This window comes from Peromyscus californicus, unplaced genomic scaffold, assembly GCF_007827085.1.
Source record: "Peromyscus californicus insignis strain IS unplaced genomic scaffold, ASM782708v3 Scaffold_7__1_contigs__length_154581171, whole genome shotgun sequence".
Taxonomy (NCBI): domain Eukaryota; kingdom Metazoa; phylum Chordata; class Mammalia; order Rodentia; family Cricetidae; genus Peromyscus; species Peromyscus californicus.
This window is the reverse complement of record NW_026294595.1, coordinates 136,185,491-136,208,413: the sequence shown is the minus strand read 5'-3', so window position 1 is coordinate 136,208,413 and position 22,923 is coordinate 136,185,491. Positions and strand designations below refer to the sequence as shown.

The 22,923-nt window shown below is 45.2% G+C and overlaps 1 protein-coding gene across 18 annotated transcripts in view; it reads left to right on the top strand.

Annotated features, from left to right (window-relative positions):
* The window catches only part of Ptprt (protein tyrosine phosphatase receptor type T), a 1,101,940-nt gene that overhangs the window by 1,058,315 nt on the left and 20,702 nt on the right, over positions 1-22,923 (top strand). For 11 of the 18 annotated variants that reach the window (XM_052726074.1, XM_052726075.1, XM_052726072.1 and 8 more), the window contains 8 exons: positions 2,447-2,483; positions 3,870-3,967; positions 6,675-6,734; positions 7,418-7,534; positions 10,519-10,673; positions 13,994-14,129; positions 16,001-16,150; positions 18,020-18,193. In XM_052726074.1, the coding sequence (XP_052582034.1) occupies positions 2,447-2,483; positions 3,870-3,967; positions 6,675-6,734; positions 7,418-7,534; positions 10,519-10,673; positions 13,994-14,129; positions 16,001-16,150; positions 18,020-18,193 (927 nt within the window). The remainder of the gene's footprint in view (positions 1-2,446; positions 2,484-3,869; positions 3,968-6,674; positions 6,735-7,417; positions 7,535-10,518; positions 10,674-13,993; positions 14,130-16,000; positions 16,151-18,019; positions 18,194-22,923) is intronic. The other 7 variants (XM_052726080.1, XM_052726079.1, XM_052726078.1 and 4 more) reach the window with 1 other exon arrangement.

The window sequence follows — 22,923 nt, the reverse complement described above, 5'->3', positions numbered from 1 at the left end:
TCCAGTACATGTTATAGGAACTGCCACATATTAACTTATTTAATCTTATTTAATATTCTTTAAGCAGTCTGATCCCCATTTCATAGGTATAATTGAGACCCAAAGAAATTAAATAATTTATCCTAGATGACACAGCCTGGAAGGGACAGAGACAAAATTCAAACCTAGACAACTGAGTTAGTCCATGGCAAATATAATCCACATGCTATGCTGTCCTTCTGGTTGGCTTGTTGCAGTCTGCTTATTTGGTATTTTCTCTGAATCTGACACTATACAAGCTCTGTGAAGAATAGTTTCTATAGGAGTCAGTTGTGGCAGCTGAGTGTCCTCATTAAGTATATGGTTCTACTGGCAGTAATTGTGGTGTGGGGTTAATCTAGCCATGTAACTTAGGCATTTTCATTGCTGTGACCAAATATCTAAGTAAGACAATTTAAAGGAGGAAATATTTATTTTGGCTCACAGTTTCAGAGGTGTCAATCAATCTATCTTAACAAGAGGGTGTGGCAGGGCACAACAGTTCACATCACAGTTTGCATCACAGCCAGGAAGCAGAGAAGGGGAGTTATAGGAACAGAACAGGACAAGAATCTCCAAGATCACTCTCCCACTTCCACCAACTAGGCCTGACCTCCTGTTTTCCCCTTCTCACTATATTATCACCACATTATGAATCTATCGGGAGTTAGTCCATTCCTTGGACAGAGCCTTCATGACCTAATGTCCCTAGATAAACCTACTTAGGGGTGTGTGTCATTAATCCTCTAAGCAGTTCTCAACCCAGTCAAGTTGACAATGAAGATTAACTATTGTACAGAGAGTTTCTGGTCATGATGTTAGTCTTAGGTCAGTGATAGCAGGTACTCCAGATAAAGTATGAACAGAAATTAGGAGAAAACCACTAAATATTTACCAGACAAGTAAAATAGTAAGGTCCACAAAAGTATAAGAGATCATACACTAATGATCATATACTAATTAGATTATCATACACTAATCTGAGTCATCTGGTAAACCCAGGGCTTCAGAGTTGCCACCAAAGCCATAAGAGGGCAGTTCTGACTTCCTTCTTCAAGGACTTGAGACTGCTCAACTTCTCTACCATTATTTTACAATATTTAAAACTGAAATAGCTGTTCACCAAACTTTAGGACTTATATTGTCTAGGGACAGTTAACCCTAAATGTAAAGTATATCCAAGGATCATCAACAATGATTCATTCGATTGAAGACTGTGGCAATTACTCTGCCTGTAAAATACCTGCTACACAATCATTAGGACTGGGTTTGGATCCCTAGCATGCCTGTAAAGCCTGGGCACATAGCTCTGTGATCTGAGCACTGGGGAAGGGGAGAGGAGTCAAAAGGGGAGTGCCTGGAGCTCACTGGATTCAATGAGATCTAAGTTGAGTCAGAGACTGTCTCAAAAAATAAGTTGGAGAACTATTGAGGAAATCACCGATGTCTGCCTTTCACTTTCACATGCATGTACACACATATTCACACATTTATGAAAACATGTCCATATAGTCCAACACACACACACACACACACACACACACACACACACACACACACACACACACCAAATACAAATTTAACAATGTATCTATATCATCCATGCATCCATCCAATCATTAAATGCTAATCATATTTGATAATCTATACTAAACAAACTCTTATTCAATACAATACAGTTCTTATTCAAAATGATACACTGTTCCTCTGTAACAAAGGAGGCCCTCCATCCTTTGCACTCCCAAGTAAAAGACAGTGTCATCTACAACCTCTTTCTTCATGACTAGGATGCTATGGGCCAACAAGTTAGTTCCATGCCAGGGAGAACATCATAAGTACAGGCTTAGGGGAGCATTCTGAAAAAGCCAGGAAAATCACAAACTGGTCTTCAAATCAGCAAATAGTTCTTGGCTCTCTGAGTTCACACTTCCACATACTCCTCTCTGCACCCAAAACTTTCTTATGGCCAGAGAGAAACAATGTGACATCCTTCCAGTTTCCTTTCTCTGACTGTTACCCCTGTGTAGTCAGAAATATATCTGTCTTTCTCTGTTTCCTCCTCCAGGTGCCCCAGTAGGCCTAGTATCGGGATCTGCATACAATTATGGGTCAGGAAAGGCTGGTTGGTGGTTGGTATCCACCATCAACCTGAAATGCCTTCTCCCCCTATTTCTGGGTGCATGAGCATAAGGAATGCCTATGGTAAATCTGTATGGGCCCCTCACAGGTAGTTACAATAACAGCTAATGTTAAGCGGCTACGTATTCTGCATGTGTGGTCTTAACATGGTCTTCAGTACTTCTCTGAGACACTATCCCCATTTTGCCTATGAGAACACCAGGTAGCTGGAAAGAGATTTATCTTAACACTGAGCTATTTTCAAGCTTTGACTGGAAACCCTTCACTGTGTTTTCCTCCTATTATCCAGGGGTACCACCGACCCCGACACTACATTGCAACCCAAGGTAAGTGTCTTGGAGTGACCTCAAGGATATCTAGGAAGAGGGATTTTTTTTTTAAAATCAGGGTAAGCTTTATTATCCACTTTTCCTCTCTCTGTTATCCCCAAGCTCTTTCTCCACTAAATGGTCTGGCTTCTCCTGAAGGAAGGGGATGAACTTTCACAGACAGAGAAGCCAGAGACAGAGCAGCAAAGCCTCCAGAAGTCCCTGAGGAGCAAGGAGATGACAAGTTCCGCTTAGACTGGCAGCAGAAAGAGCTGTCACTAGAAAACATCATTAAGGGCAAAGAGGCCACATATGGGGTAACCAGTAAAACGCCTCAGCAGGTTACCCAACAGACGTTCCCATCCCTTCAGTGAATGCAAGTCCACAAGAGAGATGCAGCCACTTGCCCTGGAAAGCAGTGTGGCAGTATGCTATCAGAAGGCTTAAAAATTATGACGCCTTTTAAAGCCTCCTGGGAGAAGTCCTGCAGATAATTATATGTGTGGACCTTGACATTTATAAAAAGCATTCTTTACAATGTTATCGTGTCATCTGTAATGGGAAAAAGTGAAAAATCCTAAATGCCCAATAATAGACAGGTTGGTTAAATAACATATGGTGTCTCCATGTTATAGAAAGCTCTGTAGCTATGAAAAATACCATTTTTTGAGGATATGAAAAAGTACTTATAATAAACCTGGTGCTTATTGCAGAAAATGTATATGTACACACAAAATACAGAAAAATATTATTCAAATTTTCTTTCAAATGTATGAATTGCTTTTGTAATTTTAAAATTGATGAAGACCCAGGATATTAGGAGTTGTTTCCTAGGAAATTGCTCTGGACTGTCAGATCCAATCTCCCACTCCTTGCTTTTCTGCCTTTTTCCCTTTTTTTCTTTCTTTTTCATTTTCTGTGTTTTAATCCTCTCTCCTGGACAAGCTTCAGATGAAAGTCTCCGGCATTTGTCAAACTCAAAACTCGGGACCCTCTTGCTTTTGGCAGCTCCACCTCCCCCCACCCTAATTCCCTTGCTATCTCTCATTGAGATCCTGCTGTCCAGTTTTTGGAAAAACCCCTGGGACATGATAGTCCAGATAAAGTAGTGGATCTTGAAAAAGTGGAGCTGCCGGGCTGAGCATGAGGGTAAGGACAAGGGTAGGGAGGGTGCTGCAGACCACAGATACCTAAAATGCGTGGGGTTTTCTTATCTGTGCTCTGTTCTGGCCCCAACAGATTCATGCCTCCAGCCTCAGTCTCAGCTTCTTGGTGTCCCACTCAGGCTCCCCTGGCCTCACTCTTACCCACCTGTGTCGAACTTTGATTAAACAGCCGAGAGACAAACCTTTCAGCATCCCCTTTGCACCCAGTCTCTAACCCCATCGCCTTCTCTGTTGGCAGGTCCAATGCAAGAGACTGTGAAGGACTTCTGGAGAATGATCTGGCAGGAAAACTCTGCCAGCATCGTCATGGTCACAAACCTTGTGGAAGTGGGCAGGGTAAGCCTCTCCTTCAGTTGTGTGGGCAGAGGGTGGTGGAGATGAACCCTGGTGTGCCTGACACCTGCATTGGGCCACCAGCTTCCTAAGCAGTACCACACCCTTACGGCAGCCTATAGGGATGGATGGGACATACCATACTCCTACTTCCCATTTGAGCAGTGTTCTATTCCTTCAAGTCTCCCATCCCATTTCTATCTGCTCTCTCCACTGGTAATGTCATCTCATATATTTTGAGAAAACTAAAGCCATCAGATGGGAACTCTCTCACCAATACATCACCAGCCTGTAATCGTATTTGTATCTGCAGCCATCTTCACACCCTTCCCTTCTGTTGTCAGGTCTAGCCATGAGAACGGGCTGTTTCTGTTGACTCCAAAAGGTTGACTATTGGCCATTTTTTATGACAAAGCCTAATATGACAAACACTACATTTCTGCCCTTGGATAGGTGACCCTTGGGAAGATGCTTTCTGAGAGGTCACTGCAAGCCTTTGTCCACCTCCCCTCCTCATCTGTTAGCCCAACATTCTTTTTCCACTAAAGAACCTGGTCTTCCCTGAAAGAAGAGAATGAACTTGCACTAGCAAAGAAGCCAGAAGGACAGAGCAGGAAGACAACCAGGAGTCCCTGAAAAGCAAGGAAGTGACACATTCAGCTTTGAAGGGAGGCAGGAGGGGGCTGTCATTAGGATAAATCATTAAGAGGGGAGGAGCCAGGCAGGGCAGATCAGAGGTATTAATATCCTCAAGTGCAACACAATAAGGCTTGGAGTTTTTCTCATATTCCCTTTTCATTTGAAATATAGGACTCCTCCTCATTGCTGAATTATTTCCCTCAGCATATGAATATGCTCAGTATTTTCCATCTCAGAGGGACAAAACTCACCACCAAATGAGTCACAAAACAAAAACAAAAATCATGAACCTGCTAAAGGGAGGGTGGGGATGGGGAGGATTGATAGCAGTGATAGAAAGATAGTAATCTGAATAAATTATATTTATGTACAAAATTGTCACACAACAAAATTAATAACTGTAAAATGATTAGAAACATGTTTAAAGCCAAACAGATGTACCTCCCCTGTTCCCATGTTTCTCCTGAATCTCAAGGACTCACAGAGACTTTGTGTCTCTGCTCTGTTCTCCTCTACCCACCTCAACATGGTAGGTCTCTCCATTCCACCAGTAGTGATACCGTCAACATCACTCCCTTCATGTGGACAAACCCAGGCTCCATGGCTCTCTCTTCATCTGTCTTCTCCTCTCATGGCATCTCACCCTCTACTACCTGCTCTTCCTCCTCTGACTGTGAAATCTCATCAGGGTTCAGACTTCCGTCTCTTTCTCTATTCTATCTAGATTGGGTCCTAAGTTGCCCTTAACTGGAGCTTAGAAATGGGACCACTGTTTCCAGCTTCGCTTTTGCCTCTTTGATTAACTGTGGCCTGTGGGTGGATGGGTGGGCTGCATCGTTGAAAGGCTGATGTACAAATATCTAGACTCAAAAGGCTCCCATACTGTATACAGGCTACACATGGGTGGACAGGTGAAATTTATAGATAATCAGGATAAAGTGTCCTGGCCACAGAGATGGAGAAGATGAAGCTATCTTCTTTGTCACGTTGTACTGAAAGGGTGTGGACATCTCATTGCCTAATAGTGGGTCATGGCCAAGTAAGACTTTATCCTTGCACGTTCACCTTTATCTGGCACATTCCCCAGTTTTACAGATGAGGCATGGGTGCAAATGGGTGAACACCTGAGTCAATCAGCTCTAATCTCACTCTTGACTCTCATTCTAACACTTGTAACCCCGCTGTTCAGGCTGCTCTTGCTGTTCAGCTGCTTCCCCAGGGACTGAGACCCAGGCTGCAACTCCAGAGAGTAACAAGAGCAACCCAGGATTTGAGAATTCCAGCCTGGCCCACAGCACATTCCACATTTTGAAACAAATTCTCCTGGTGGTAGACTGTGGATTGAAACTGGTCTTGCAGGGGAGAGCAGTTTCTTAATGAAACTCCTGCTAGTGGCCAACACACACACTACATTTTATTTATATCTCAATAATTGTACAAGGCAGTGTTCCTGGTTATGATACACACAGTCTGGGCTTAGTTCTCACGCCATCCCTTGTCAGCTGTTGACTTTAAACAGTTTTCTTGGCTTCTTCATGTTTAAATCCTCATCTGTAAAATGTGGATGAACATATTATCTAAGGCTATAGTGACATATAATTAAAATAATACATACAAATAAGTCATAGAACATTTAGTAGGCAGGGCTAGACAAGGTAAGTATCGACTTTCATTAGCTACAGGAATCTAAGGCATTCTAGAAAGTTCTTAGGTATAAAGTCTGAGAATCGAGCAATATTCTCCAAACCCTGTTGCAGTTTCAGTGTTTCCCTAAGTGGGTTCCATGGGATGCTAGTCTGCAGGATGGCTAGTCAAGAGAGGGTTCCATGGTTAAATACGTTTGGGAAATGCTGTGTCCTCCGCCCCTGTTGGAGAGTCCTAAGATATTTAACATTAGCATTTCTGAGGATCTAAGTCACGTTTTAGCAAAGCAGCCTGTTTAACTTTGTTGAAACAGCATTTCCCAAACTCATTTGACCACAAAACCTTTTTGTGTTTGTTTTGTTTTTTTTGTTTCTTGTTTTTGTTTTTATTTTGTTTTGTTTTGTTTTGTTTACCTAACACCTATTAGCACCCAGCGGAACACACTGTGGGAAATGCCACGCTAGGCCGTGCGTCGTCCCCCGGAATGGTAATAACACTTTTGCTATTTTAAGGGGAAAAACCATGATTTCTTTTGCTCTCTGTGGAACTTAGAGTCAAATGTGGGAGCTGCTTGCTGGGAGCATAGGTACCCACCTCTGGGGCAGAGAGCAGTGGTGCATCTTCCCTTTGAGCTCAGGACTGTCTGTCTCTTCCCCAACTAAGAGCCTTTCTCCTTCCAGTCCCTAGTGACCGCCTCTTTATAAGGACCCTCTCCTAAACCCTTCTGCTTCTACCTCCTCTCTGTTTTCCACCTGAATTTCTCATTCTTGCTCAGATAATAAGGCTCAGCAGCCCCGTGCTGACACAGCAGGAAATGACCACGCCACCATCTCCAGTACTATTATTCATCTGCCAAGTGGGGATGATATATTTCCCATCTTACCTAGTTCTTTCTGATGGCTTAGGGTAGCAAGGCACTGGAAAACCACCAGGAGCTGTAAGAGAAGAAACTGCTATTATTTTTAATGACCCCAGCGACTCTGGCAGTGAGTTAGGCCCTGTGCAATTTGCTGATCCCTGACCACTGAGCACCCCATGGGCTGAAATGCCACCAAAAATCACCCTTGGGTTTATTTGGATGGGAAAACCAAAGGAGTTGGCTTCTCATGCTTGGCACTCTATTTATGCACTCTCCTTCCTGTCCTTTCCCTGTCTCTCACTTGGCCACAGGTAAAGTGTGTGCGATACTGGCCAGATGACACAGAGGTCTATGGAGACATTAAAGTCACCCTCATTGAAACAGAGCCCCTGGCAGAATATGTCATCCGCACTTTCACAGTCCAGAAGGTAAGTTTTCCTTTCTGTGAGAAGTCCCTCTTCCAAGCCAGTTGACTGGTCTACTCATCCAGACAGTGGAGACCAAGGGTCTGATTTGTCTCTACTTCACACCTGCATGATAGACAGAATGGTAATCAGAGTAGATGTGGCTGTTACATTGGATTCATCAACTAGAGAGACCAACAGACTTCAACAGACAAATGCAATAGACTAAGGGATATATTGTGATAAGAGCCATAAGGGACTAACAGACAAAGAGAGAATTTACAGGGGTACTACTACATACCCCCAGAGCCGGAGTAATTTGTAGAGTGGAGAAAATTTGGGCTGAGAAGGCTCCAGTCAAGGAAAGGATAGAAGTAATAATATCCTTGGCCAAGGGTCAAAAACATAGTACAGTGAGCAAAAAGACACCAGCATTTCCCAGGCTGGGATTCTAGTCTCAACCAGGGGCAATTTTGTCCACTGGTGGGTATCTGTCACTGTCTGAAGACATGTGGGAATGTTACAACTTGAGAGAGGGTATTTTGTTAATGACATCTAGTGGAAGGGGGCCAGTAGTGCTGCTAAACAATCCACAACACACGTGATCAAGAACTATCCAGCCCAGCATGTCACATCTAAGACTTTCTAGATTGAGAGATGCTGGTCCATACATTTGTGCTACAGCTGACTATGGACATACTCCTGAGGGCTAACTAATTAGCTCCAGGGTGAATTAGCTCTTGCCACTCAAGGATGTACATCCAGGAAAAGGGACAGCTGGGATGAGCCAACCACCAACACTGTGTAGTGAAAGCCCCATGAAGAGGGTCTGAATGAGCACCAATCTTCTCTAATGAGTCCCCAGTTAATGTTAAGAGGGTCTCTCCAAGCAAAGACTCCAGTTGGGATGAACTGTAGCCTACAAGGCATGTTGAAGGAGTAGGGTCTTTTCTTGGCTTGTCTTTTTTTTTCTTCCTTTAAATAATCATAAAGGGGGGCATTACCTATAGGAAACTTCACTTACAAGACCCCACGAATCTCTAAAGATGAACACCACAGCTTTTCCATGGTTTATGAACAGGCGATCAGTAGTCTATCAACATTAGCTTTAGCTCAGCATCAGTTCCTGAACTAGGAACTCCGAAACAGCAAACAGAAGTGTCCTCTGCTCCTGGAGTAAGCACAGCTCCACCAAGGACAGCACAGCACAGGTGGGGAGGGCACATGCCAGTGCTGGAGCTGTTCTGCCTCTCCTCCCCATCCCTGATTCAATCTGGCTTTTATTCCCCCTCCCCCTTCTAGCCTTACTCTGCCTCTCATCTTGCCCCATCTTAGTTTGGATTTCCTGAAAGCAGAGCCCAAAGCAACTGGAATTTGAATGAATTGTGTATAGAAAAGAAGCTTGCAGGATGAGAGTTGGGAGCAGGACCTTAGTAGGCAACCCACTTCAGCCTGACCTCACAGGGTCCTGGGGCAGGAATTTCTCCACAGGTATAGGACTTCTTACTGAGTCCCTACGAGGATACCAGTCATTCTGGCTTGCCTAGAACATGCTGGGTTTAGCACTGGAGGTCTATATCCCAGGAAAGCCCTCCATTCTGGGCACACTGGACTACTGACTAAGCCAGTTAATACCTCAGCCCTTCTATCAGGCAGAGAAGGCTAGCTATTCCCAACCAACCCAGGGATGGGATGCAGGTCAAGCTGAGGGTTGTCTTCTCAGGAAGGGGAGTGTGAGATGTCTCCAAACAAGACACACAGGGGCTGAGAATGGTATGCAAGCCCAAGAACCAAGATTGTCTGGACAACGACACACACCCTGAGCCCATCCTCCACAGAGCAGCCAATTGGGAGCCTTGATATCCTGGTACCCTTGAGATAAAGCCAGGGCTTTGGCTGGGGCTCTAGGCCTCCAGGCTTCACCACCTCACATCCAAACCTGTCATCCCTCTATGCTGCCCTCTGCATCCCCCTAAGCTGCCCTCTGCATCCCCCTACGCTGCCTTCTGCATCTCCCTACGCTGCCCTCTGCATACCCCTATGCTGCCCTCTGCATACCCCTACGCTGTCCTCTGCATCCCTCCGGCCCTGACCTGGCTTCTTTGTGACGCTCTGCAGTGCTCTCTGTAGCCTGTCCCCAAGATCTCATGCATGCTGCCCCTTTGTGTCCTCAGTGAGGTAAGAAGGCTCATACACACATCAGCTTCATAATGATGAAGACTGTGGACAGCAGAGCCATATGGGCAATCTGCAAACCATCCCCCTACAGTTTAATAAACATGTTCTGAATCTTGTTTAGCTTCACTTTCCTTTTCTAAAATGTGGAGATAATGATAGGAGGCCTGATCCATGGATTAAATGAATAAATACATGGATGTGTTCAAAAGAGTGATGGGACATCACCAGTACTTAGTATAAATGCCAGCCTTTATTTTTACTATTGTATTCCCAGACCTCAGTCAAGGAGGCTTCTTCTAAGAAGCCTTCCCTAATTTCTCCTCTCCTCCAATCATGTTAGATAATTCCTTTGTATACTCTAGTCCAATTATCCACATAGGAGTCTTCCTCACACAGTGAGGCCATGAGCTGTTCCGGGACAGGAGCTGTGGCTTAAATCACCCTTTCATAGTGCCTAGCACATGTCCAGGAAAAGACGGCTCTTGGTGAGTATTACTTAACTTGAGATGAACAATAATGTAGAGATTTCCTAGCACCGGCTAGGAATTGCTCTGAACGTCTAAAGACATGAAAGCAAAATACTCATACACATAAAAATAAAAATAACTTAATTAATTTTAAGAGGTTCTTCAAGAAATTACTGGTTTCACATTTTCTAGAAGTAACTGGGCAGAGTTCCTGTGAACTAACACCCACTAACCCCATGAGTACCCCGTTTCCCCACACAGCAGAGAGGCCCGTTCCTCAGTACCATATCCCCTACTCCTCATGGACCTGGGAGGGTACATGAGGGCAGCAGGTGGAGGAACGGAGGCCCATTCTCTCCTCAGAAAGGCTACCACGAGATCCGGGAGCTCCGCCTCTTCCACTTCACCAGCTGGCCTGACCATGGTGTTCCCTGCTATGCCACTGGCCTTCTGGGCTTCGTCCGCCAGGTCAAGTTCCTCAATCCCCCAGAAGCCGGGCCCATAGTGGTCCATTGCAGGTGAGTCAGACCTCCATCCCCATTCTGCAACCAACTGTACCTCTGTGGATTTGCTCTCCAGGTGAAGGTGATACCATCTTGTCCCATGGCCTTGGTTTCTCGCTTTAAGACCCCTCCTCCTATGACCCAGAACCCAGCCAACTTCTGAGGATACTTGGGTCCCAGGGTCTAACAACAATGGTGGTAGGGCTTATGTTACTGTTGTGATTGATGACCCAGAGACACAGCTGAGCACAGCAGCACCTGCTACACCTGCCATGTATATCTGCCCAAATTGTTTCACTTCCAATCCAAACTGGAGAAGTGAGAAGTGTACTCTTATCATTCCCATTTTATAGACTGGGAAACTGAGGCACCGAGATGGAAGAGAGGGGTGGGAAATGTCAAAACTGGGATAGTTGACATGTTCTCCGAGCTTCCTAGCAGCAACTTGACATGGGATACCTTGGTATAAGTATGCATCTCTTCACTCCTACTATTTTTAAAATCAATTGCTGGCCTTCGGGGTCCTTAATAGAGAGCAAGTGGTCAGGATCAGCTTCCCTTTATTACAGAGACGGGAAATTTTCAGCTTTGACCTAGAAAGTCACATTGAACATAAGTGGCATTGAATCCTCCTAAATGGAGATGAAGTATTGTGTCAAGGGCATTTAGAATTGGAGGAAGGTAGATGTCCAGACCTGAAGGCCACAGAGTCTGTATTCCCCTCCTTCCCAATGCCCCTCCATTTCAGTACGACCTTGGGCTCAACACATCTTCTTATACCTTGTATGCGCAGGCCATCTCATTCTTCCTGGCAATGTCTGTGTCATCTAAGAAGCCAGGGAAGACTCTGTGAATGTCTCAGAGGCAGCCCCGCCCTGTGTGAAAATTTCCCACACAGCATCCCTTTGTATTCTCCACAGTAGTAGATACACATCCACATTTCATAGGTAGAAGCTGAGGGTTTAGCAGAAACCTCTGCACTGTCCAACCTTTTGGCATGGATTTTCTGCTTTGCCTCTCACCATAAACAAAGAGCAAAAGGTGCATTAGTGTCTAAGCCCAATATCCCTAACTGTAGCCAGAGTTCAGAAGGAAGAGAGAGAGGAAGATTATGGCAAGTATTCATCAGACTGTCTGCCACATGCAGTACTGTGTATGATGATGGCCTGTACCTGCATCTCCACAACAAGTCACTGTAAAGCATCTAAGCAGAGTGGTACCTACTCCTAGGGCTGTTATGGTTTGGTTAATGCACACTAAGTGCCTGAAAGAATTCCAAACATAATAAGCACTTGAAACTACCACCCTTCCTGCCTCTTAACATCATCTGACACCCCAGACAGGGCTTAATAAATTCTTTTGGACAAGACATGTGTCTTACTCATCTTCCTATCCCTACTCTGAATCTTAGCATCCAGGGCATCATGGATGCTTGATAAATATTTGTTGTCAGGCACAAAACTAAGCAATTTACATGCATTATGCTTCTAAAATGCAATTTAATGCAATTTACATATATTGTACTATTAATACTAAGAGGTATACAGCCAGTTTTATTTTATGAATGAGAATAGTGAAACCCAGAGAGATGAAGTCATTTGCCCAAGGTCACACAGCTAGTCAGTAACAGAGCCAAGATTTAATCTCAGGGATCTCAAATAGCATATGCTTAACTACTGTTTTATTCGGGGGGGGGGGGGCGAAGCACAGCTCAGACCTTTCAAAAACTCTTCTAAGAGGCACAAACTGAGGCTCACAGTCACCAGCACCATATTCTCTGATACTGTAGCCTAGATTGAAAACTAGTGATGCTGGTCATTCCCATGTGATACATTGAGGATGAGGCTTTGGGGAACAGATGAATGAGTGATTTTTTTAATAGACCTCTTCCCAGGCTCCAGAACCCATTCTGTTGAGTTCTTTTTAAATAGGTCTGGAGTACACTGGGGACAGGTATTTTGAGGCAAGAATAAGGCAGGCTCCACTCAGTTCAAACCATGATGTTTTATCATCAGTGAAGACTGCTTCCGAGGGGTTTGGTTTCCAGATCACTAACGTGTGGGTCCCTGCTGGCCTATGCTTCTTGGATTTATCAGCCAATGTTGCTTTTGCATCTTATTCCATCCATCCCCTTGCATTTCCTTTGATTTCCACATTGTTAGACAAAGACATTAGTTTCCCCGGGGTAAGTAAAGTGTGAAACCACCACCAATGTGGGCTTCCTTGACAGTCTGCGCTGCTTCCCTTCCCAAACGGTGGGCAATACAGGCCAGGGTTCTATGATTCAGCCCTACTGCCTTATAACCCCGAGTTGATCTGGGGAGATCTGACTGTGCTCCAGGGGGTCTTGTGGAGTCTATCTTCTTGCCATTTTGTGTCTGGTTTGAGGTTGGACTAGTAAAGCTTGTCAGTAATCAGAAACTGACTATAAGTCAGGGAACCTGGTGCCTGGTGAGGGTCTCGAGGCTGTCAGCGGCTCTAGTTTGATGATGTGTCTGGCTTGTGACCCTGAAGAAGCCAGCACAAGGGGGTCAACTGCAAGGCCTTGAATAGGGGACACCAGATCAACTCTCTGCCTTTGACACAGCTCAGAGCTCTCTGGTCTCTGCTCTCTCACTCACGTCTTCTCTGGAACCTCTGTCCTCTTCTGGCTTCCATCCACCAAACTATTTGCTGATATGAAAAAAAAATAGGGGATAAAAGAAGGGGGGAGAGAGGGAAAAGACATGTTTACTCGGAAGGCTCCAGTATGCCAGGCATCGATAAGTGTGATAAGGGTTTTACACTGTACCCCCGGACTATATCCATCAGATGAGGGGCCTACAGGAACACCTACTATGAAATGTTGCATTCCACATTATAAATCTTATTAAGGAGGGTAGCAGAAATTCTAGACTGCCTGGGGGAACTCGCAGCTCTCCCATTTGCCATCTCTATGAGCTCAGGCTGTAAGCTCTCTATGTCTCATCTTCTCACCCATGAAATGGGAGAAGAAACTTGCCTATCACCTCCTAAGGAAGCCCATAAGCAAATTTGTAAAGCACAACAATGTGTTACTTTGTAAGTACTACATAAACATTTGCTAAATAAGTGCAATAAAATAAGTCCTCCAAAACAACCCCAATGATAAAGCATTACTCTCCCATTTAATAAGGAAAAATTTGATCACTTGTTCAGCATAGCCCAGGAGTTTCAGGCTTCCAATCATCCTATCTGTCTTTGGCAACACACTGCCTTTCAACAAGGCTTTTGAGACAGGGCTAAGTGGTAGGGGCCTTGTCACCATAATTCGTCCCACCTTAAGAGCCCTGACACATACCAAACTTTTCTTCCAGTGCTGGAGCCGGGAGGACTGGCTGCTTCATTGCCATTGACACCATGCTCGACATGGCTGAGAATGAAGGGGTGGTGGACATCTTCAACTGTGTGCGTGAGCTCCGGGCACAGAGGGTCAACCTGGTGCAGACTGAGGTTAGTCCTGGGGCACTGAACCAGCTAGTTTCCTGATACCTTGGCCAAGGAGAAGCATGGCAGGACAGAGGCTCATTAGTGGAGAAGTTATGCAGAAAGGACGTGCCTGCACAAGTATTAGTACAGAATTACGGTATAGCCTGCTCTGGTAAGACATCCCAGCCAATCCTGAGAGTCTATAGTACAGGAACTTCTGGCATCAATAACTCTTGAGTCCTCTGTCTCTACCGTCATCCAAGTAAGACTGAATGGCAGTTGTCAGAGAAAGTATTCCATCCTTGGATTAAGGGATGGAGAGGAAGAGGAAGTATTGTTACTTATGGTATGTACCCAGTCAGCCCTTGATGGAAATGGCTTAACCAACAAAGTGCACTTTTTAGATTTATTTATTTTATTTTGTGTGTCTGAGTGTTATGTATGTAAGTGCACCACATGTGTGCCTGGTGCTCACAGAGGTCTAAAGACCCTGTTGGATCTCCTAAAGCTAGAGTGACCATGGTTGTGAGCTACCATGTAGATGCTGAGAACCAAACCCTGGTCTTCTTTAAGAGCAGAAGTCCTCTTAACTACTGAGCCATCTCTCCAGCCCCAAGTTCTTGAGAACTTTGACTTGAGCTAGAGGCTGAGGATTCCTGGAGAGACATATACAACCCTTGCCCTCAAGAAAAGGCAGATGCCCAGGTTCCTGTCTGTCTAGCTGGAGAGCCCAATGCCTGAGGATAATGTAAGTAAGGCTGTCTGAATTGTTGTCACCTACAGTGAGCCAAGAAATGCATATTCTTTATGTCTAGGATATTTTCCCTACTCTTCACAGCTCGTGATATAGCTCCTACTCACATCTCCATTCTATCAGTGGAGAGGACACCGAGAAACTATATACCTAAGTCTTCACATGGCTAAAGCCCACGTGGTTTGTCCTGAACCACTCACTCTCCTGTTAATTGAGTTTTCTGTCTATCCTACTCCTTCATGCCTTAGGTTGTTGTTCCTGCAATGAGTTCATGTTTTGGTTCTAGTAAAGGCTGTGGATGTCCTAGCATATCTAGAACCCATGGGAGCTCCATGCTTATCAACCCTGCAAAGTGACATACCCATGACTTTAGGTACACCAGTCCCTGCAGATGCTCATTGAAAGCTTTAGCACACTTGGCTCTACTGTGGGCTCTGAGACAGCCCACAGGCCAATTCCCAGGCCTATAACACTAGAGCCAAGATGACTGTGCTATCTGTGCTTAAGACCATGCCTGTAGACTGCAGTTGCTCTAGGTAAAGTCAGACACACGGCCCTCACTGTCAGGTATGGAGATGTGTTTAAATATAAATGAATCATGATACATTCAAATTAAGCACTTTAATTAAAGGGGTCAAATTTTTGTTTAAAAAATATGTTTACCCAACGAACACTTATAAAGACCCAGAATTATCAATAAACTTATGCTTAATAGATTTAAAGACACTCTGGTTGTTGAGTGTAAAGTGGGATGGGGACAAAGGACGAGAATACTAAACACGCTCCAGGAAGTAGGAAGAAAGCTTTCTGCAGAGAGAGCAGGGTTTCTGTAGCAAGCAGCTTTTGGATGAAAGCTGGAAATGTGAGCAGAACATAGAGAGCACTGCAATGACATGTTCTCGAGTTTCTCATTCTTATCAGTGGCTCTGCTGTTCCATCGTATACAAGGGCAAAATGCACCATAGCTCAATCACTGTGAAACATGGAGACTTAGACCTTTGGGTTACGGATAAAAACTAAGGATTCTGCAGAATAAATCATATCATTTTTTCATTGCTACAAGATTCATTCGATGTGGACAAAATGCTCACAGACAACTGTTCTTACTTGAAGCACTCTTCCCCTCCCCTTGACCTTGCAGGAGCAGTATGTGTTTGTGCATGATGCCATCCTAGAAGCATGCCTCTGCGGCAACACCGCCATCCCTGTGTGTGAGTTCCGCTCTCTCTACTACAACATCAGCAGGCTGGATCCCCAGACTAACTCCAGCCAGATCAAAGATGAGTTTCAGGTATGGGCAAAGCCGAGGTTCAGGGACTTAGCTGCTCTGGATTGTCCTAACAAATTTCCATAGTCTGGCTGACTTACATGGCAGGCATTTGCTTATCACACTTCTGGAAGCAACGAAGCCCAAAAGCAAACAGCCAGCAAATCTAGAGCTCAGACACCAACATAGTTTGTGAGTGGCTGCTTTCTTATGGTTTCATATGGTGGAAAGCAGAGGAGCACACACTTGTGTAACTTTTCATAGAGACACTAATCCCACTCGTGAGAACTCCACCCTGGTGATCCAATTACTTCCCACAGCCCCACCGCTCCTCATATGCCCTGTTGGGAGCTGGTATAGTAGCATGTGTGTGTGTGTGTGTGTGTGTGTGTGTGTGTGTGTGTGTGTGTGTGTGTGTGTGTGATGAGATGTGTACATTCAATCTATAGCAATGACCCAGGCAATTTAATGCACATTGTGGGCCTTTCTTGGTGAGATTGATGTGTATGTGTGCTTTCAGCCTACTGTGCCCAGCAGCTGTGGAAAGCTTTTCACACCATCAGATTGCACAGTCATTAGCAACTATTAGCCAGTCACTCAATGATGGCTGACACTTGCTTTTGTGCTGTGATTATGCTATTGAACTGAGGTCTTGGTTAATTCTTGTTGATGTTGTGGAATGGACAGAAGTTTATACACTGATGCTGGTGTGGATTTCCTGCTTCTTAAACTCTGGAGGGACTGTAGCCCCAGTGTTTTCTCCACAAGTTCTTTAAACCCATCATCTGGACTTAGGTGCTAGTTGGAAATGAAGACTGTTGGGCACCACCCAGACCTACTAAATTAGAACGTGCAAGTTAACAGGATCTCAGGGGCATTTATCTATATTCATGTTAAGCTCTTAGCCATCTTAAAGCATAGCTCAGACATGGCAGATTCACACCTTGGAATCAGGACGGTCAAAACTGCAGCTTTGGTCTGAGAGCCCCGGATATAAGTGACTGAGTAGAAAGCTAAAGACCTGGACATAGATCACTGAGTAAAATGCTAGAGTTCAGACCTTCATCCCACGGCCAAAAACTGAGCAATGGATCTGTAAGAACTGGGCAGGAAGAAACAAGCAAATCCCAGGCTCACAGTATTCCCATCAGGCTGACATTGTAGAACTCCTTTAAACAAGAAATCTTTATTGTCTTAACGACAGCATGCCAAGTGACAGAGGGATGAAAGGCACAGAACCCTGGTCATTGCACACAGGACCTGCTCTATTGGCTGGAACAGCCCTGGTCCCTAACTGGGTGAGAACTTGCTCTACAGAGCATAAGCCTTGTAATTTTGTAGACCTACTAGTTTGCCCCCACAAAGGTCCCTTATCCACCCTAAAGAGCACATCCTAAGCATCCATCCATCCTCCTACAACTGAGACACTTTTATCACTGAAAAAAGTGCTGGAAAAATCACTTCCTTCTTTCCATGGCACTTCCAGTGGTGTTTAACATTCATTAGGGATTCTCTGCCCCATTCCCTGCCATATGCCCTTCTGACTGGCCCTCATTTAATGCTGTGCTAGCTCAGTTGAACAACAGTTCAAATGTTTGGCAGGTGTTGTCAGCTCATGTCTTAGCCTGTGCATGGGCATGCTGCCCCTGCAGTCTTGGCATCTTGAAGGTGTCACAAAGCTCCTGGCAAAGTCTCTTAGCTCAGAAGTCCTGTAGCTGCACACAGGATAGAAAGGAATATCTCTGTCATGGGAGAAGCATGAGTTGGAGAAAACAATGGTAGAGCCAAGCTTGGAGGGTAAAGACAGGTAAATTAAGCTAACCTGGGATATCCGTCTCTTTGCTTGGATACAGCCTCCTGTGTACTCCTCTACTCCCCTTTGTGCCCCCACAGACACTCAACATCGTGACACCTCGAGTGAGGCCTGAGGACTGCAGCATCGGGCTCTTACCCCGGAACCATGATAAGAATCGGAGCATGGATGTCCTGCCTCTTGACCGCTGTCTACCTTTCCTCATCTCAGTAGATGGAGAATCCAGCAATTACATCAACGCAGCATTGATGGATGTAAGTTAAGCCCTGGCAGGAAACTCCTGGCTGCCATTACAGAAAAAGCTCTTTCCCAAGGTGGAGATGGCTGAATCCCAGAGCCCTGACCCTACCGGCCATCTTGCTTCTAACTGCTGGCCTTTGAGACCATGGTTCCCCCTCCCCCTCCCCAGAAGCCTCATGTCTAAACCCAGATACATTGTGTGCTTTTGGCTCTTTGGCTCAAAGAAGGTGGACAGAATAAATCAAAAGCCGAAAAAAGAATTCCCTTAACAGCTCAAGTCAATAGCTCTAACCTGCATGCTTCTACCTCCCACAAAAATGACTCTCAGCCAGAAGTTCAGTTCTGGCCACATTCCCTAGAATTTGAGACCTCAGGAGATAAGATGCGGTACATCATCTTGGGGTTCCTGCTGGAACATCCCATTTAGTTCCTCAGATAACTCCTTTGCAACAGCAAAGAGGGAGATAGCACACACTAGATGCTCAGTAAATGATGCTGATTGGAAGTATTAAAAGGATCAAGAAGGGAATCGGACCATGGCCCTTAAGGTATCATCCTCTGCTTCTTCAATAGCATGTCCAAGAAGGGAACCATTCCCTGCTCTGGTTTGAAGTTAGGGAAATGTCCTGCCCAGTATTCCCATGCCTCGGTCTCACATGTCTCACCCTTGAGTCTTTGGGCATCTTCTAGTTATCATCATTACACCTTCAGGATATGCAGATGATCCCAGAGGTATGAACCACAGACATTCTAGTCTCATCCATGCTCTTTTCAGCAGGACAGACTAAGCCAGACTGAGGAAGACTTGCTCAGGGTAACCCAGGGAGCTAGAGACAGAACTAGAATTCCTAGTTCCCACTCTATCATCCATTTATTGTCCCTCCCCTGTTTGTTTGACCCAGGAAGATGTAGGCGTTTTGCCTCCTAAGGCTCAGGACCAGAACATCATTGCCTGATGGAGGATGGCCAATTCCAGGTTCCTGTCCTTGCTCTTCCCCACTCTGAGGTCATGTCCATCCAGCCCATGTGGTCCTCCTATCTAAGTTACAGGCTAGATAATAGAGTATTCTCTTCCTGGACCAAGGCCATTACTTCCCTGACCTTTGATTATCGCAAGTGTTCTGGGTTTTGGAAACAAAAAAGGAATATAAGGTCGATACCCAGATAAGTTCTCAAAAAACCTGCCCTGGCTTTGGCTCACAGATGCTTACACTCTCTATGAAACCTGGCTGAGTGCAGAAGCAGGGAGCCATGTCTGGATCATGTTAAGTAGCTGGAATTTCTCAAAGAGGAAGAAAGACTTCTGATATTAGCTTAGGGCTGCCTTCTAAGATCTCTCTCTCTCTCTCTCTCTCTCTCTCTCTCTCTCTCTCTCTCTCCCCCCCCCCGTGTGTGTGTGTGTGTGTGTGTGTGTGTGTGTGTGTGTGTGTGTGTGTGTAGACATGGTTCAAAGGTATACCCATACTTCCAAGCTCCTCCTACCATTATCCCCCATTGCCCCAGCATCCTCTCTCTCTCTGCCTTCTTCATCAGAACAAGGATCAAGGAAGCTCCTGGCCTCTACTTCGTAGGTTAGATGCTGCCTGGAGTCAAATGCCTTCTGCCAAGCTCTGATTCTGATTGTATTCTTTGTCCACGGGGCATTTCTCTTGTGAGCCATCACTGAGGCCTTTGCCTTTCTTATATTAAAAAAAAAAATTCCTTATCTGTATTCCAGCCCAGTCTGTGCATTATCTGGTAACCATAGCAGCTTTGCCTCTAGCAGAAAAATATGAAGTCCTCTGGGTTAATTTTTAATGTTTCCCCTGGGAAAGGATGATGTTATCCATGAAATGGATTGCTGGCTGATCCCTGAAACCCGGCAGGAGCGCAGATCTCGAACATATTTTCAGATAAGACTTTGTCAGGCGTGCTGGCCTAATAGAGCATTTATCACAGAGACAAGGAAAGCAAAGAAAACTAGCATTCACTGCATGTCGGGCACCATGTTGGGCTCTGGACTTGCATTGTCTCGTTCTGCCCTGGAGTGTTACTCTCCCCATTTTTTTGGAGATGTACCAAGGGTCAGAGTATTTCCATCACTTGCTCAAAGTCAACTGGCTTTGAGACGGTGACACCAAGGACCATGTGCCTACTGTCGTGAAAGCCTGAGTTTCTAATTTTATTTTATATTTTTTGTGTATGGATGCTTTGGCTGACTATATATCTGCACACCATCAGTGTGTCTGCAAAGATCAAAAAGAGGTTGTGTGTTCCTGGTACCTGCAACTCCCTGAAATTGGAATTACAGACAATTGTGAGCTTCCATGGGGTGCTGGGAATTGAACTCGGGTCCTCTTTGAGAGCAACCAGTGCTCTTAACTGCTGAACCATCTCACTAGCCTTAGCCTGGATCTAGTTTTTAAAGTTTGGAAATGTTTGAGATATTTAAAGAGTCTGTCCCTGATACCCTTTGTTAGATCATCCACTGGCTAAGAGAAGGCCTCAGGAAACAGGAATCCCTAGTGTAGACATAACAGACATGTCTTCAAGGCCTTGCCATGCTATCTCTGAGGTCTCTGTCCCTCTTCTCTCCCCATTTCCTTCTGACTCATGACTCTGGCACAATAGCTCTGATTCCCACATGGACAAGCTACCTAGCAAATGTGTTGAAACACTGGCTGGTTCTTGGATTTCACAAGCTATTGCTGAAGTAGAAACACCCCCACAATCCTTCGAAATACTTCTTCCTGAGGTGGTATGGCATGTGGGGCCCAACTGAAGCTTCCAGACTTACACAGGGCATCCGTCCCCCTGCGCCCCTCACCCTCCCCCCCCCCGACCTCAGTGTCTCTGTCTGTAACACGGGGGAAATTAAGGTATTCACCAGTGCTGTGCTGTGATTGTGTCTATTGTGTTCCAACCACAATGCTGGTGTTGAGGAAGAAAACCTAAGTCAAGAGTATTTCTCCCCTGCAGTGAACTTGCTTACTGTTTTTTTTTTTAATTTATTTTAATTTATTTTGCAATACAATTCAGTTCTACATATCGGTCACGGATTCCCTTGTTCTCCCCCCTCCCGTCCCCCTCACCTTCCCCCCAATGCCCCCCCCCCATTCCCATCTCCTCCAGGGCAAAGCCTTCCCCACAGACTGAGGTCAACCTGGTAGACTCAGTCCAGGTAGGTCTAGTCCCCTCCTCCCAGGCCAAGCCAAACAATCCTGCATAGGCCCCAGGTTTCAAACAGCCAACTCATGCAATGAGCACAAGATCTGGTCCCACTGCCTGGATGCCTCCCAAACAGATCAAGCCAATCAACTGTCTCACCCATTCGGAGGGCCTGATCCAGTGTGGACCCCTCAGCCATTGGTTCATAGTTCATGTGTTTCCATTCATTTGGCTATTTGTCCCTGTGCTTTATCCAACCTTGGTCTCAACAATTCTCGCTCATATAAACCCTCCTCATTCTCGTTGATTGGACTCCCAGAGATCCACCCAGGGCCTAGTCATGGATCTCTGCATCCAGATCCCTCAGTAGTTGGATGAGGTTTCTAGCACAACAATTAGGGTGTTTGGCCATCCCATCACCAGAGTAGGTCAGTTCGGGCTGTCTCTCGACCATTGCTGGCAGTCTGTTGTGTGGGTATCTTTGTGGATTTCTGTGGGCCTCTCTAGCACTTTGCTTCTTCCTGTTCTCATGTGGTCTTCATTTACCATGGTCTCCTATTCCTTGTTCTCCCTCTCTGTTGTTGATCCAGCTGGGATCTCCCACTCCCGCAAGCTCTCTTTCCCTCGACCCTCGCCTTTCATTACCCCCACTCATGTCCAGGCTGTTCATGTAGATCTCATTCCATTTCTCTGTCATTGGGCGATCCCTGTGTCTTTCTTGGGGTCCTGTTTTCCGGGTAGCCTCCCTGGTGATGTGAGTAGCAGACAATTCATCCTTGTTTCATGTCTAGTATCCTGCTATGAGTGAGTACATACCATGTTTGTCTTTCTGAGTCTGGGTTACCTCACTCAGGATGATTTTTTCTAGATCCATCCATTTGTCTGCAAACCTCATGATGCCATTGTTTTTTCCTGCTGAGTAGTATTCCATTGTGTATATGTACCACATTTTGTTTATCCATTCTTCAGTTGAAGGGCATCTGGGTTGTTTCCATGTTCTGGCTATTACAAACAATGCTGATATGAACATAGCTGAACAAGTGCTCTTATGGTGTGGTTGAGCATTTCTTGGGTATATGCCCAAGAGTGGTATAGCTGGATCTTGGGGGAGATTGATTCCCAATTTTCTAAGAAAGCGCCATATTGATTTCCAAAGTGGTTGTACAAGCTTGCATTCCCACCAGCAGTGGAGGAGAGTTCCCCTAGCTCCACATCCTCTCCAGCATAAGGTGTCTTCAGTGTTTTTGATCTTAGCCATTCTGACAGGCGTAAGGTGGTATCTCAGAGTTGTTTTGATTTGCATTTCCCTGATGATTAGGGATGATGAGCAATTCCTTAAATGCTTTTTTAAAAGGTTTATTTTTATTGTTTTTGATTATGTATAGGTGTTTGTGTCTGCAAGTGGGTATGCACACGTACATGAGTGTGCTGCTTATGGAGCCCAAAGGTGTCAGATCCCCTGGAATTGGAGTTAAAAAATAGTTGTGAGCTGCATGTTGAGTGTTCTGGGAGCCAAACCCAGGTCCTCTGGAAGAGCAGCAAGTGTTCTTAACCATTGAGCCATCTCTCCAGCCCTAGTTGCCAAGATTTTTTTTTG